The sequence below is a fragment of the Macrobrachium nipponense genome, chromosome 39 (assembly GCF_015104395.2).
Source record: "Macrobrachium nipponense isolate FS-2020 chromosome 39, ASM1510439v2, whole genome shotgun sequence".
NCBI classification, from domain to species: Eukaryota; Metazoa; Arthropoda; class Malacostraca; order Decapoda; family Palaemonidae; genus Macrobrachium; species Macrobrachium nipponense.
The window spans coordinates 22,131,767-22,144,557 of NC_061099.1; the positions used below are offsets into that span (position 1 = coordinate 22,131,767).

General features: G+C 36.5%; 1 protein-coding gene across 1 annotated transcript in view; it reads left to right on the forward strand.

The window, feature by feature from the left end:
• LOC135210535 (arylsulfatase B-like) overlaps positions 1-6,133 on the forward strand; it is an 8,256-nt gene extending 2,123 nt beyond the window's left edge. Inside the window, exons 4-11 of the mRNA XM_064243406.1 lie at positions 1-65; positions 714-790; positions 1,754-1,919; positions 2,614-2,711; positions 3,062-3,198; positions 3,388-3,558; positions 4,052-4,530; positions 5,091-6,133. The exon at positions 1-65 is cut by the window's left edge and continues 78 nt beyond it. Coding sequence (XP_064099476.1) covers positions 1-65; positions 714-790; positions 1,754-1,919; positions 2,614-2,711; positions 3,062-3,198; positions 3,388-3,558; positions 4,052-4,530; positions 5,091-5,275 — 1,378 coding nt within the window. The 3' untranslated portion in view covers positions 5,276-6,133. The remainder of the gene's footprint in view (positions 66-713; positions 791-1,753; positions 1,920-2,613; positions 2,712-3,061; positions 3,199-3,387; positions 3,559-4,051; positions 4,531-5,090) is intronic.
• Positions 6,134-12,791: the final 6,658 nt, after the last annotated feature.

Consider the following 12,791-nt stretch of genomic DNA (forward strand, 5'->3'; position numbering starts at 1 on the left):
GGCTGAAGATTACTACAGACACACGAGAGATATTGCTGGGCGCCCAAGACGACAAACTGAAAAAAGTATGTCAGATATATAGGGTAAAACCATGTAAACATAAGTTGTGAATGAAAGTATGTAGGTACAAAGAGTAAACCCTTGTAAACATAGGTAAGTTGTGAATGGAAGTATGTTATATACATAGGGTGAACCATGTAAACATGAGTACGTTGTGAATGAAAGTATGTAAGATACATAGGTCAGTTGTGAAAGTATGTAAGATATATAGGGTAAACCCAAGTAGACAATTGTAAGTTGTGAATGAAAGTATGTGGGATACACAGGATAAACATATGTATATATAAGTATATTGTGAATGAGCACAAAACAGAGAAAGGTGAAAAAGGAATTAACATTTTGGCAAGAAATTGTTCTTAAATTTGAATGCAAATTCAGCAGGCACTACAATATTTTATTATACTGAAATACCTGTCAGACTCAAGTAATTAAACTATATGTGGACTTTTAGAGATTTGCCTTGGTTAAATTCTTGCTCTTTGTACTACATCTGACACATGTAAGCCAATTAATGGCACATAAAAGACTCAAATTCATTTAATTCATTTGATCTGGCTACAGCAAGTGGCTTCCTCCCTAAACTCAAATCATTTCATTCATTCTAGCTACAGAGAACAACTTTTTCATTCTGATGCTTACTGTATGTTACTAAGGACCACACGCCGAGGGATTCTTGGACTTGAGAAACAATACGACCCCTGATGGAACGAAAAAAGGAATTTACTCAACAGTAAGTAACAGCAGTGTTTCTCACGACCAGTAGTTCCTCGTTGGACGAGTGGATTTCGCGCTCGGCTACCAATCCGGTGGTCCGAAGTTCGATTCTCGGCTCGGCCATCGTGGAACCAGAGAAATTTACTTCTGGTGATAGAAATTCATTTCTCGATAAAATGTCGGTTCCCACAATAAGCTGTAGGTCCCATTGCTAGGTAACCAATTGGTTCCTAGCTATGTAAAAATATCTAATCCTTCGGGTCAGCCCTAGGAGAGCTGTTGATCAGCTTAGTGGTCTAGTTAAACTAAGATGACTTAACTCACGACCAATGCTGTGACTGATTTCATGCGTATAAACCTGAGCACTTAACTCTTGAGGCATTAACCGTGATTATTATGTTATTCACAACATGGTAGCTCATGTAGATTCTTGTTTGTTTGGATGGTGTTTTTACGTTGCATGGAACCAGTGGTTATTCATCAACGGGACCAACGGCTTTACGTGACTTCTGAACCACATCGAGAGTGAACTTCTATCACCAGAAATACATGTAGAGTCTGTAAGAGAGGAAATGAGAAAAGGCAAGTGGCTTCAGGTCAAAATTCAAAACACTGAGTGACTCACAGTATACCATAAGATCTCTCGACGCAACGAAATATTATGAAAGAAGTCCCATACAAGTTTGCCATGATGAGATGATGTTGTTTTCTTAAACACTGTTATTATAGTTTTATATTTGGAAATTAAATCTGCAATCTTGATTCTTGATGCACATATATGTCTATCACAAATGGGGTCTATCATACGCTACCTTTCATGAATTCAAATTCTGTAACCATGAAAACGCTGATTACATACAGCATTAAGATATTACAAAAACCATACTGACAGACGTGATCTAAAACAGTGTAATGTATACCCTTTTCTCTTCATGATCAAATTCCTTTCAGCTTCTTAATCAAATTCATTCGTTCACAGCATCTGTTTGCATCAGTCGCTGAAGATATCTTGAAGAAGCGCAAGTCCCAGGATCCCCTGTTCATGTACCTAGCTTTCCAGAGTGTCCACACTCCACTGCAGGTTCCTCGAAATTATTCCCAAGTCTACAGGCACATCAAAGACAAAGATCGAAGGACATATCTTGGTTAGTATGGGAATTTCCCTAAGAATATTACCTACTCTATTCCAGTACACTAAACTCTTGGCGTTATACTAATTTCCTTATTCAAGTGCTGGGTCCCCTATACCACTGCAACATATAATGCAAGCAGCTTCCTATACACTCCATATTCTGCAGGAGCCAAGACGATAACTCACTAATGTTCAGTACTGGATATTGATCACCTGATGTCCTCACTTTTCTACTGCGCATTTTAGCATCCCATTTCATGAGCTAATTCTCCAGTGTGACTTAGAATTTATACCCAACTGTATTGCTATTAGTTATATTAATATTTCTAAGGTTACTTTAAGTGTGACTTAGAATTTATACCCAACTGTATTGCTATTAGTTATTAATAATTTATAACTTAACTTCTTTATGAGTTCGATGCGTGATGTAAATATTTTCTCACTTTCACTGGTTCAGTGGTTAATTCAATTTTGTTCTGTACACTATAATAAAGCCCATTCTATAAAATACCAGATTAATAACAGAGTAGTGACAGTATAATAAAAGGCAATTCATACTGGACTATCTACCATTCCCACAAAAAATCTGCAAGATTCTTATATGACTGCCAATCCACACTAAACTATATCTTTCTCACAGCCTCAGAGTATAGCATCATCTAATTCAGTTTCTGATCTATATTCGTTTTTCTTCTTCATTATTACAGGGATGGTAACTGCCATGGATGAAGCAGTGGGAAGGCTTGTCAAAGCACTCAAGAGAACTGGCCATTATAAGAACTCTGTCATCATCTTCACAACAGATGTATGTAACAGGATTTATCAAGTCTGAACGAACACTCTTAGCTAAGCAGAAATCTAGTCAGATTCTGACCAAGGAATACTCAGCTAGGGCTGTTTCTTAGAAAAAGCTTTCAGTAACAGTTGTGGATTGTAGTCCTTGTCTAATTCATATGATCCCAGGGCAATCAGAAATTCTAATCTCTAACAATATTGTGAGGTGAATGGAAAGTGAATATAAAAATGTATCTAACATTTGAATTTCACCAAGGGTGCCACTTTAACAGATGGCACAAGTACACTTCACATGTCAAGAACACTTACAAGCTGACAGTAACAATGTCTATGTATACAAGCAACCTCTGCTACTTACAGAATGGAGGTTCCACCAAGAACGGGGCAAGCAACTGGCCACTTCGCGGAAGAAAATCCAGCTTGTGGGAGGGGGGAGTGAGAGGGCCTGCCTTTATTCACTCTCCATTTCTACCAAATCCAGGGACTATTAATAATCAGTCAGTACCATGTGACAGAGTCCAAGAGATAAGACAATATCAGTAAACATTTTTTTAAAAATATATTTAAAAATCTAAAGAAACTTCCTATTATAAGTGTGTTAGCTGTCATTTTGAAATATATTCTCAGAATCTATATGACTTAATCCATATTTCTATTGCCATACAATATTCTAATTTCCCTAACAGACTTCACTATGCTGCGGACTGGTTCAGAACCATCGTAGATATCACCGGAAGCCCCAGTCCCAAAGTTGACGGCATTGGTCAGTGGGATTCCATTGCAGGACTCTCTGAGTCAACAAGAGACAGGATTATCTTTAATATGTACAGTGTTAAAGCATTCAAAGCATGCATTCGGTGGGTTTCATAACTGTCTTTCATGAGTGAGGAGAGTTCTATGAATATCCCAATAAATTATTCAAAAGTCTTTGTTAATAAAAACATGAAAATTAGATGATAGGACTCTTGGAAAACTACTGATTCAAAGTCTATGTTCATAAAAACTTGTCAATTGTAGATGACATCCACTTCAAAAATGCAAGTTCAAAAGAACAAAGACTTATCATGGCAGAAAGAAACTTTGATTTTAATAATACTGAAACTCAAAATAATGAGTCAGGTAAACTGCCGAACAAGTTTAGCCTGAAATCTTAGGCAATGTTCTCTGAAAAATCTGTAACCGATTAATTACCAGACTTAACAACAAGGAATTGCTTCAGAAACAGTTCATTTTAGGATTGATCTAGAGCAGCTTATCTGCCTAACCAAATAAATATCATATATTGATATTCATAATAACAATTCCATAATTCTAGCATATAAAATTTAATGCAAATATATTTTAAAACAGGCACGGAGACTACAAGATGCTGGTTGGACACATGACTGGGGGTACCTGGGCCCCATCTGCGGACAGTCCAAATAGATCCAGTCATAATGCTGGCAACAAAGTTCACAGACCTGTTTGGCCAAATAACTGGCTGCCAGCCATTTTATCAGCAAGAAATAACGACGAGCTCAATGGTGGACAAAACACCTTCAATGATACTTATGAAAGCATCTCCAATGAACTGTACACTGACGAATATGATGATTATTCCCCTAATGACACTGCAACTTCAACAGATGCAATTTCTCTGAATTTCACGTCCAGAAACTTTGAGCTACATCAGGAGAATAAGCGAAAGGGAAAGCAGGCAAATGGAGATTTATATATTCTATGGAGAGTCCTCAAGAAACATCCTATGCTCAAGTGGCAGCCCAAAGTTTTGAAGATTTTAGGACAGCAGATGAGAGACTTTACCAAGATCAGACTTTTCAACATTAAAGGTAACGATGGCAAGGTTTAGCTTCCCAGCTTAAATGGATATTTTTTATATTGAATCACATGCTATGGCTTAACAGAAATGTGTCTGATGAAGTCAAAATGTTTTTATGGTTCTGTAAGACTTCATATCCATAAAATTGCTTACCACCCTGTCCAGTAAATTCTGCAAATTCTGCACTTTAGCATACACTTACATGCTTCAATGTACAAGTTTTTACAAGTTTTAAATCAGTATGTACACTTCGAACCTTAAACACTTGTAGTACCAACACAGGTACAACTAGCACTTCAAAACCCTCAATCTAGACTTAAGGAATTTAGATAACTTCAAGTGTACTGAGCAAAACTAATTTATGAATTTAGATTTCAAATATAATAGTCTTAACAGGAAAATGTAATCTCAAAGAACAGCCTAGTTCTCACAGCAACCCTCTCTACACGCAAAACACAGCATCCAATACGAATATCCAAGAGCTTACAAAACTGTTAGTTGACTGATCCACTTTATTATTTCTTTTATATTTCAAATAACTAACACCTTCCTTTCTGAAACCAACATCAGAGGACCCAGAGGAAAGAAATGAGCTATCCACAACGCAGATCAACAGACTCCAAACAATGCTGAACTATTTGTCAAGACAACTTCGTCACATGGTAAGCGTGCCAGTGAAAAGGAACGTAAGAGCAGCACATCCAAAATATTGGAATGAAGTGTGGTCACCTGGTTGGTGTCAGGCAACATCTTAACTAAAATTGCTTAAACTCGGGGCACTTCTTCAAGGTTACTGGTGGTGATTTCAGTCTACAGAACGACGTTTGGTCACCGTGCTAGTGTTAGCCAACATTTTAATGGAAGTTGTAGAAAGGCGGGGCACTTGTTCTGGGATATCTGCGGTGTTTTCAATCTAAGCCTCTAAGGAATAAATTTCCTAAATATTTCAACTGTTCCTACCAGCTAATGCTGAAGAGTGTTTTAAAATAGTGTTTGTGATAATATGTACAGTGAATGAAGGCTTCATTGTATAAGTAATCCTTCTGTAAATAGTATTGATGTTGTCAGGACTAGTGACCACTAGTTGGTGTCAAAACTTCTACTCTCTGGAACTATTAGAATCTATGCAGAATACTTGCTAAGGTTTTTTCTGTTGGAAGTGATTCTGGCTGTTAAAGTGTTTTATTTATTTATTTATTCATTCATTTACTTAATTATTAAGCAAAAATGTAGTTAATGTCATAAAAAGTGTGAAAGGAAGAGTTATTGGGTGCTAGGGAAACAACTACAGTTTAAGTATGAAGCTGTATTGGGTATTACTATACAAATGTATGGAATTTTCCTCCTTGTTTTAGTTTATACATGATATTTTATATCCTCCAGTATTAAGCTACAAATAACCCATTAATATTGCATTAACTTTACCCTGGGAATAAACCACGCCCTAAGGGAATTATAGATAATAAGTACTCCTACCCTAACCAGGATTCAAGCCAATGCATTAATAGGATTAAGAAACTAGGATAATACTGACTTTATCCACTTACTATTTATAACACCTTAATTCGAAATGGATAGACTTAGACTGTCAGAAATATAAAGATGTTATTTTCCTTTATAGCTTTAATTCCATATCCATTAAACTAGTCAGTCTCCTGGCTATATATCCCAAAACACGAGAGTCATATTCCTACTATACATAAACACCTTGAATTCCACTCAATGATTCATATTCTATAACTATAAACAATCAACACCCTCTGCATTACCTCAATTGATATCGGTTCTACATGAGATTTTTCTGGGCAAATGTATGTTCCATACATCTTTTCCCCCTTTTAATTTGAAACATCACTTAACTGATTTGAAGAAAAAACTTAATCCTTTCTCTGTCCTCCGTGGTCAAACACCAGACTTTCTTTGCTTACATGTCCCTCTGTCATATATCTTACTATCTTAACCATAATCCTACTTTACACTTTCTGGGGCACCTACAACCTTGGGGCAGACCCTGTATTGGAATGGTAACAAAAAGGGGGCTTTATATATTGCATTATGCAATAATTGCATACCTCACGTGAATCTTATCTAAGATCTGATTAAGTTTTCCTTGAACGAAAAGTAAATCTGGTGAGCAGTAGTAGATAATTACAAGTATAAGGCAGAAAAACTTTAACTGAACACTCATATACATAGATCCTAGTCCAGAAGAAAATTTTATTAGCTTACCATCCACACTCAATTTTCTATGAGTCTTATAAAGTCTTACACCGTTTTCTATGGCGACCAGTGACGTAGTGTCTATAACAGTTACAAGTTAATTTCAGGACTGTCCTGTAAACATGAACAAGGATTCTTCTCTAATCCCATAGATTTTTGTAAAAGGAGATGAAATTCTATTTCTTGTAGCTGGGTAAGACTGGTACCTGGTCCTCTCAGGAACCTTGTCAATAAGTAATCAAGATAATACATCTACAACACTCAACTGAATTGCTGTTGTAGACCGATGACATAAAGTATCACTAAGAAATTCACATTGTCGTCATTAAATTGTTGTATATTGAAAACCCGAAATTATATCATTCAGTTATATTATTAGTATTAATATATAGTATGGTCCTTAACGTATATATGGACAAACCATTTTCAGGGTCTAATCAATAGTAGGTCATGACTAGTCCGTGTCCTGTTTATTATTAATAATAATAATAATAATAATAATAATAATATCCTTCAAAGCTTAGGAATGTCCCCCACAGAGGCCCATGGGAGGGGGGAATAGTACGTGAAAGTGGAGAGAGGAGAGAGAGAGAGAGAGAGAGAGAGAGAGAGAGAGAGAGAGAGAGTATTATTTCGGCTGTAAATCCTATTCTCTCTCTCTCTCTCTCTCCACTATCACGGACTATTCTCCAGGGCCTCTGTGGGGGACATTCCTAAGCTTTGAAGGATATTATTATTATTATTATTATTATTTTAAACACAGGACACGGGTTAGTCATGGCCTACTATTGATTAGGCCCCAAATTTGGTTTATCCTAGTACACACTTTAAAGACTATACTATAGATTAATACTAATAATATAACTGAATGATCACTTCGGATTTTCAATATATACACCAATTTAATGACGGCATTGTGAATTTCTCAGTGATACTTTATGTCATCGGTCTACAACTGCAATTGTTCAGTTGAGTGTTGTAGATGTAGCGGGAAACGAACCCGCAATTCCATAATCACGAAGAGGTCACCTTGCCGATCTGACCACAAGATTATATATGATATATATATGTGTGTGTGTGTGTGTGTGTGTGTGTGTGTGTGTGTGTGTGTGTGTGTGTGTGTGTTAATTGAATCACGAAAATACGGAACGTGATGAATATACAAATAACGAAAAAATTCCACAAAGGAAGGGAAGAAGAACAATGGAGTTCTGCTAGATCTTACGATTCCATGTCCTTTAGGTACTTGCTAAGTAAAGGAAAAGAAGTCGGAAGGATTGGAGACCTCCATCGTTTCTCTTTCCTTCGATGATTTTGTCTTTATATATATATATATATATATAAATATATATCATATATATAATATATATATATATATATATATATATTCTTCAGGCAAGTTTGGTCATATCCAACTGCGCCATTGTTGTCCTAAGCCTTATTCTCCATCTTACTATTTAAGAATCTCTCTCTCTCACTTTCTCTCTCTAACTTCCCCAAACCATCTCTCTCTACCTCTTTCCCTCACACACTCTTCCCCCAAACCGACCGAACCCCCCCCCCCCCCCTTCCTCCCTTTCACTCTTCACACACTCTTCCCCAAACCTCTCTCTCTCTACACACACACACACACCCACTCTTCTCAAAACCTCTCTCTCTCTCCTCTCTCTCTCTCTCTCTCTCTCACACACACACACCCACTCTTCCCAAACCTCTCTCTCTCTCTCTCTCTATCTCTCTCTCTCTCTCTCTCACTCTACACACCCACTACTTCCCCAAACTTCTCTCCTCTCTCTAAACAAGAATATCAGGTAAAAGAGAAAAGCAAACCACCAATGAGATATGCAGAGGTGTCAGCAAAAAATTTCAAAGCATCAGCTCCGAAATTCTACTCAAGAGATAATAACTGTATTTATTATGCAAGAGGATATTGCAGAAACGGAGAGGAAAATTGCAGATTCAGACACAAAATGAATAATTATGATGAAGGAAGATCAAATATTATGGAAAAGTTGGATTTTTTAATGTCAGAATTTCTGGAAATGAAAAAAAGAACAACATACCAGAACAGGAAAGAGACATGGGGGAAAATCCTTATTACTACCAGTATTAAATGAAGGAGAAAACACGCAAACCATCATAGTGATGAATGCGCAGGGTTTAGTTACGAGTAACTCAAAAAGAAAAATAGAGTACTTAGAAGAACTAACCCAAAATGAAAAGAAAATAGATATAATGAATATAAGTGAAACCTGGTATTCCACAAGAGACTGGAATGATGATCAAATAAAAGGGTTCCAAACTTATAGATCAGATAGAAAAAATAGGAATCAAGGGGGAACCGCAATATATGGGAAAGACAAAAAAACAAGGAAAAATATATGAGAAATATAGTAACTCAGAATGTGAACTAATAGCGGTAGAATTTGAATCTGAAAAATTGATGAACATAGTAATATATAGACTCCTAATACTAAAGAGTTTGACTTAATAATTGAAAAAATTGGATTTTTGATTTTATATGTAGAAATCACAAGGACTGGACTATTCTCCTATCTGCGGTGACTTCAACTTTCCTTTCGTAGAATGGAAAGAACGAATAGGAGATTGTGTTGTACTTATACATATAAAAAAGAGAGTAATAGTAGTGCAGAAGATAAGAGGCAATTTGAAAAGCTATTAGATATGCTACTAGAATACAACATTCAACAAAATAAATCACCTGCCAACAAGAAAGGAAAATACTTTAGACCTAGTATTTGTGAACGAGATGAATTATGTTAAAGAAATAATAGTTTATAATGCGAGTATTTCAGACCATAATGTCATAGAATTAACAGTTCATTCCAAAGCAAGTGAAAATAAGAGATAAGCAAGAAATGAAAAAGTGGGAAGGATATGCGGAAAATACAACTTTACAGTTAAAAACAAATAAAAAAAATGCACGGTCAGAAATTAATGGAAGAATTAAACAAAGATTGGGATAACATTTTCGTAAAAGGTGAATGAACGTAAGTGATGACAAAGGGTAAATACGGAGATATTATATAAAATATTGGGAGAAAATAGTGGAAAAAATATATACCGAAGAAGAAAAGTAAACATCATTCATGCATACCAAGAGACAGAAGGATCTTGTTCCAGAAAATCAGAAAGTGGAAAAAAGGTCTTGCAAAAAAGAAAAGAAAAAAAATGCATGGAAAGTTATAGAACTAAAAAGTAAGATAGAAAATGCAGAACAAAAGATTATACAATCAAAAGAAAATGAAAAACGGGACTTGGAAGAAAAAACCCTATTAAATATCAAGCAAAACCCCCAAACTATTATACTCATATGCGAAGAAGATGAATAAAAGAAGAATAGAAATAGGCCCTCTGAGAATTGAAGGGAGATTAACGAATGAAAAAAAGGAAATTTGCAACATAACTGGCAGAACGATATAAGAGAGAATTCACCCCTAGAATAGATAATGAAGATAATGATATAGAAGTAAGGGAAGAAAATAGTGAATATTTAGCTGACATAGAAATTAATGAAGCTGATGTTGTGCAGGCAATTAATGAAATTAAAAATGGAGCTGCTGCAGGGCCGGATGGAGTCCCTGCTATTTTGTTAAAGAAAGTAGTTCATTCTATCGCAAAGCCATTGCAATATTATTAAGACAAAGTGTAGATACAGGCAAGATTTTATGATGAGCACAAATTAGCAATATATCACCCCTACTTTCAAAAGTGGATCAAGACTAGAGGCAACTAATTATAGGCCTGTGAGTCTAACATCACATATTATGAAAGTGTATGAAAGGGTAATGAAGAAAAATATTATGAAAACATTTAATAAAAAATAATTTGTTTAATTTATAGGGACAACACGGTTTCGTACCCGGAAAAAGTACACAAACCCAACTGTTAGTCCACCGTGAGAACATATTCAAAAATATGAAAAGCGGAAATGAACAGATGTGGTTTATCTAGACTTTGCAAAAGCTTTTGACAAAGTAGACCATAATATATTAGCAAAGAAAATTAGAAAACACAATATCGTAGATAAAGTAGGAAGATGGTTAAAAGAATTTTTACACAAACAGAAAACAGGATAGTTATTGCAAAAACGATGAGAAATCGGATGAAACCAAGGTAATATCCGTGTGCCACAAGGTACGGTGCTAGCTGCAATATTGTTTGTTATTATGATTGAAGACATAGACAGTAATGTTAAGGATTCGGTAGTGAGTAGTTTCGCTGATGACACAAGAATAAGTAGAGAAATTACTTGTGATGAAGATAGGAACGCTCTACAAAGAGACCTTAACAAAGTATATGATTGGGCAGAGGTAAATAGGATGGTTATTTAACTCTGATAAATTTGAATCAATAAATTATGGAGACAGAGAAGGAAAGCTAGATGCATATAGGGGACCTACAATAAATGAGACAATCACAAATAAGGAAGCAGTTAAAGACCTTGGTGTGATGATGAATAGGCAACATGTATGCAATGATCAAATAGCAATTCTGTTGGCAAAATGTAAAAGCAAAAATGGGGAATGTTGTTACGGCACTTCAAAACAAGAAAAGCTGAACACATGATTATGCTTTATAAAAACATATGTTCGTAGTCCACTTGAATATTGCAATATGATATGGTACCACACTATCAAAAGGATATTGCACAAATAGAGAGTGTACAAAGGTCCTTTACAGCTAGAATAGAAGAAGTTAAGGACCTAGACTACTGGGAAAGACTACAATCCTTAAAATTATATAGTCTAGAAAGGAGAAGAGAACGCTACATGATAATTCAGGCATGGAAACAGATAGAAGGAATAACAGAAAATATCATGGAAACTAAAAATATCAGAAAGAGCAAGCAGAGGTAGATTAATAGTGCCCAAAACTATAACAGGGAAAAATAAGGAAAGCACACAGGACATTAATCCACTACGCACCAGCATCGATAATGCAGCGTCTATTCAATGCGTTGCCAGCTCATCTGAGGAATATATCAGGAGTGAGCGTAGATGTGTTTAAGAATAAGCTCGACAAATATCTAAACTGCATCCCAGACCATCAAGATTGGAAGATGCAAAATATACCGGAAGATGTACTAGCAACTCTCTGGTAGACATTAGAGGCGCCTCACACTGAGGGACCTGGGGCAACCCGAACGAACTGTAAGGTCTGTAAGGTCTGTAAGGTCTCTCTCTCTCTCTCTCCAAACCATCTGTAGGGGGAGGTAATGCCTGCAGTGTACCTTTTTGCGACGACCTCTTTTAAATCTTCTACTTTACTTCCTTTCTACCACCTTGCCATCCCACTCTCTCTCTCTCTCTCTCTCTCTCTGATTTATTTCATCTTGTGACTGCAAGGACTTCCTCCCGGTACGTAAAACAAAAGAAAATACAAATTCTTAACGAAAAAAAACGTATATAAATAACACTTAGACATACGATTAGTGTAAGGAGCTGACAGCTACCTCATGCATCAGAACAGAGGCTTTGGAACCTCTTTAAATAACGCAGGGCAGATGCTTGCAGGTTTCTAAAGACCAGGATTGAAGGGATCCTGGGGCAACTGGGGATGCAGAAATGGAGTGTTGGTATTGTGCCCAGTTAAGCTCACTCCTTCGTATAATGAATGACCACCCCTGCAACCACTACCCTGTGAGTGAAGGCTAAACTGCTCTGAGGTTGCACAGCTTTTGTGCCTTGTTGGAGTCCTAGCCAACTAAAAACTCCAGACGAGCTTCTGTGCCATTGATTGTGGAACTTCCTACCCATGGGGCCTGCTGGTGTGGCCATTGTGGCCATTCCTTGGGGATTTTCATGGTTGGAGGAGAAGCATTCAGGTCATAAGATTCTGGCTGTTCATGGCTGTTGGAAGTTTATTAATTTAAGGGATGCTTCTGTTCACTCCTGGCAAAAAATAATTGGCTTAGGTTAATTGCGTTGCTCAGTTGGGAGCTGCAACACGTTTGGGATTGTCTATCAACAGGGAGACAGTATGTTAGTGTTGCAGCTAGAAAAGGTATCCTGGCGACGAACTATGGAA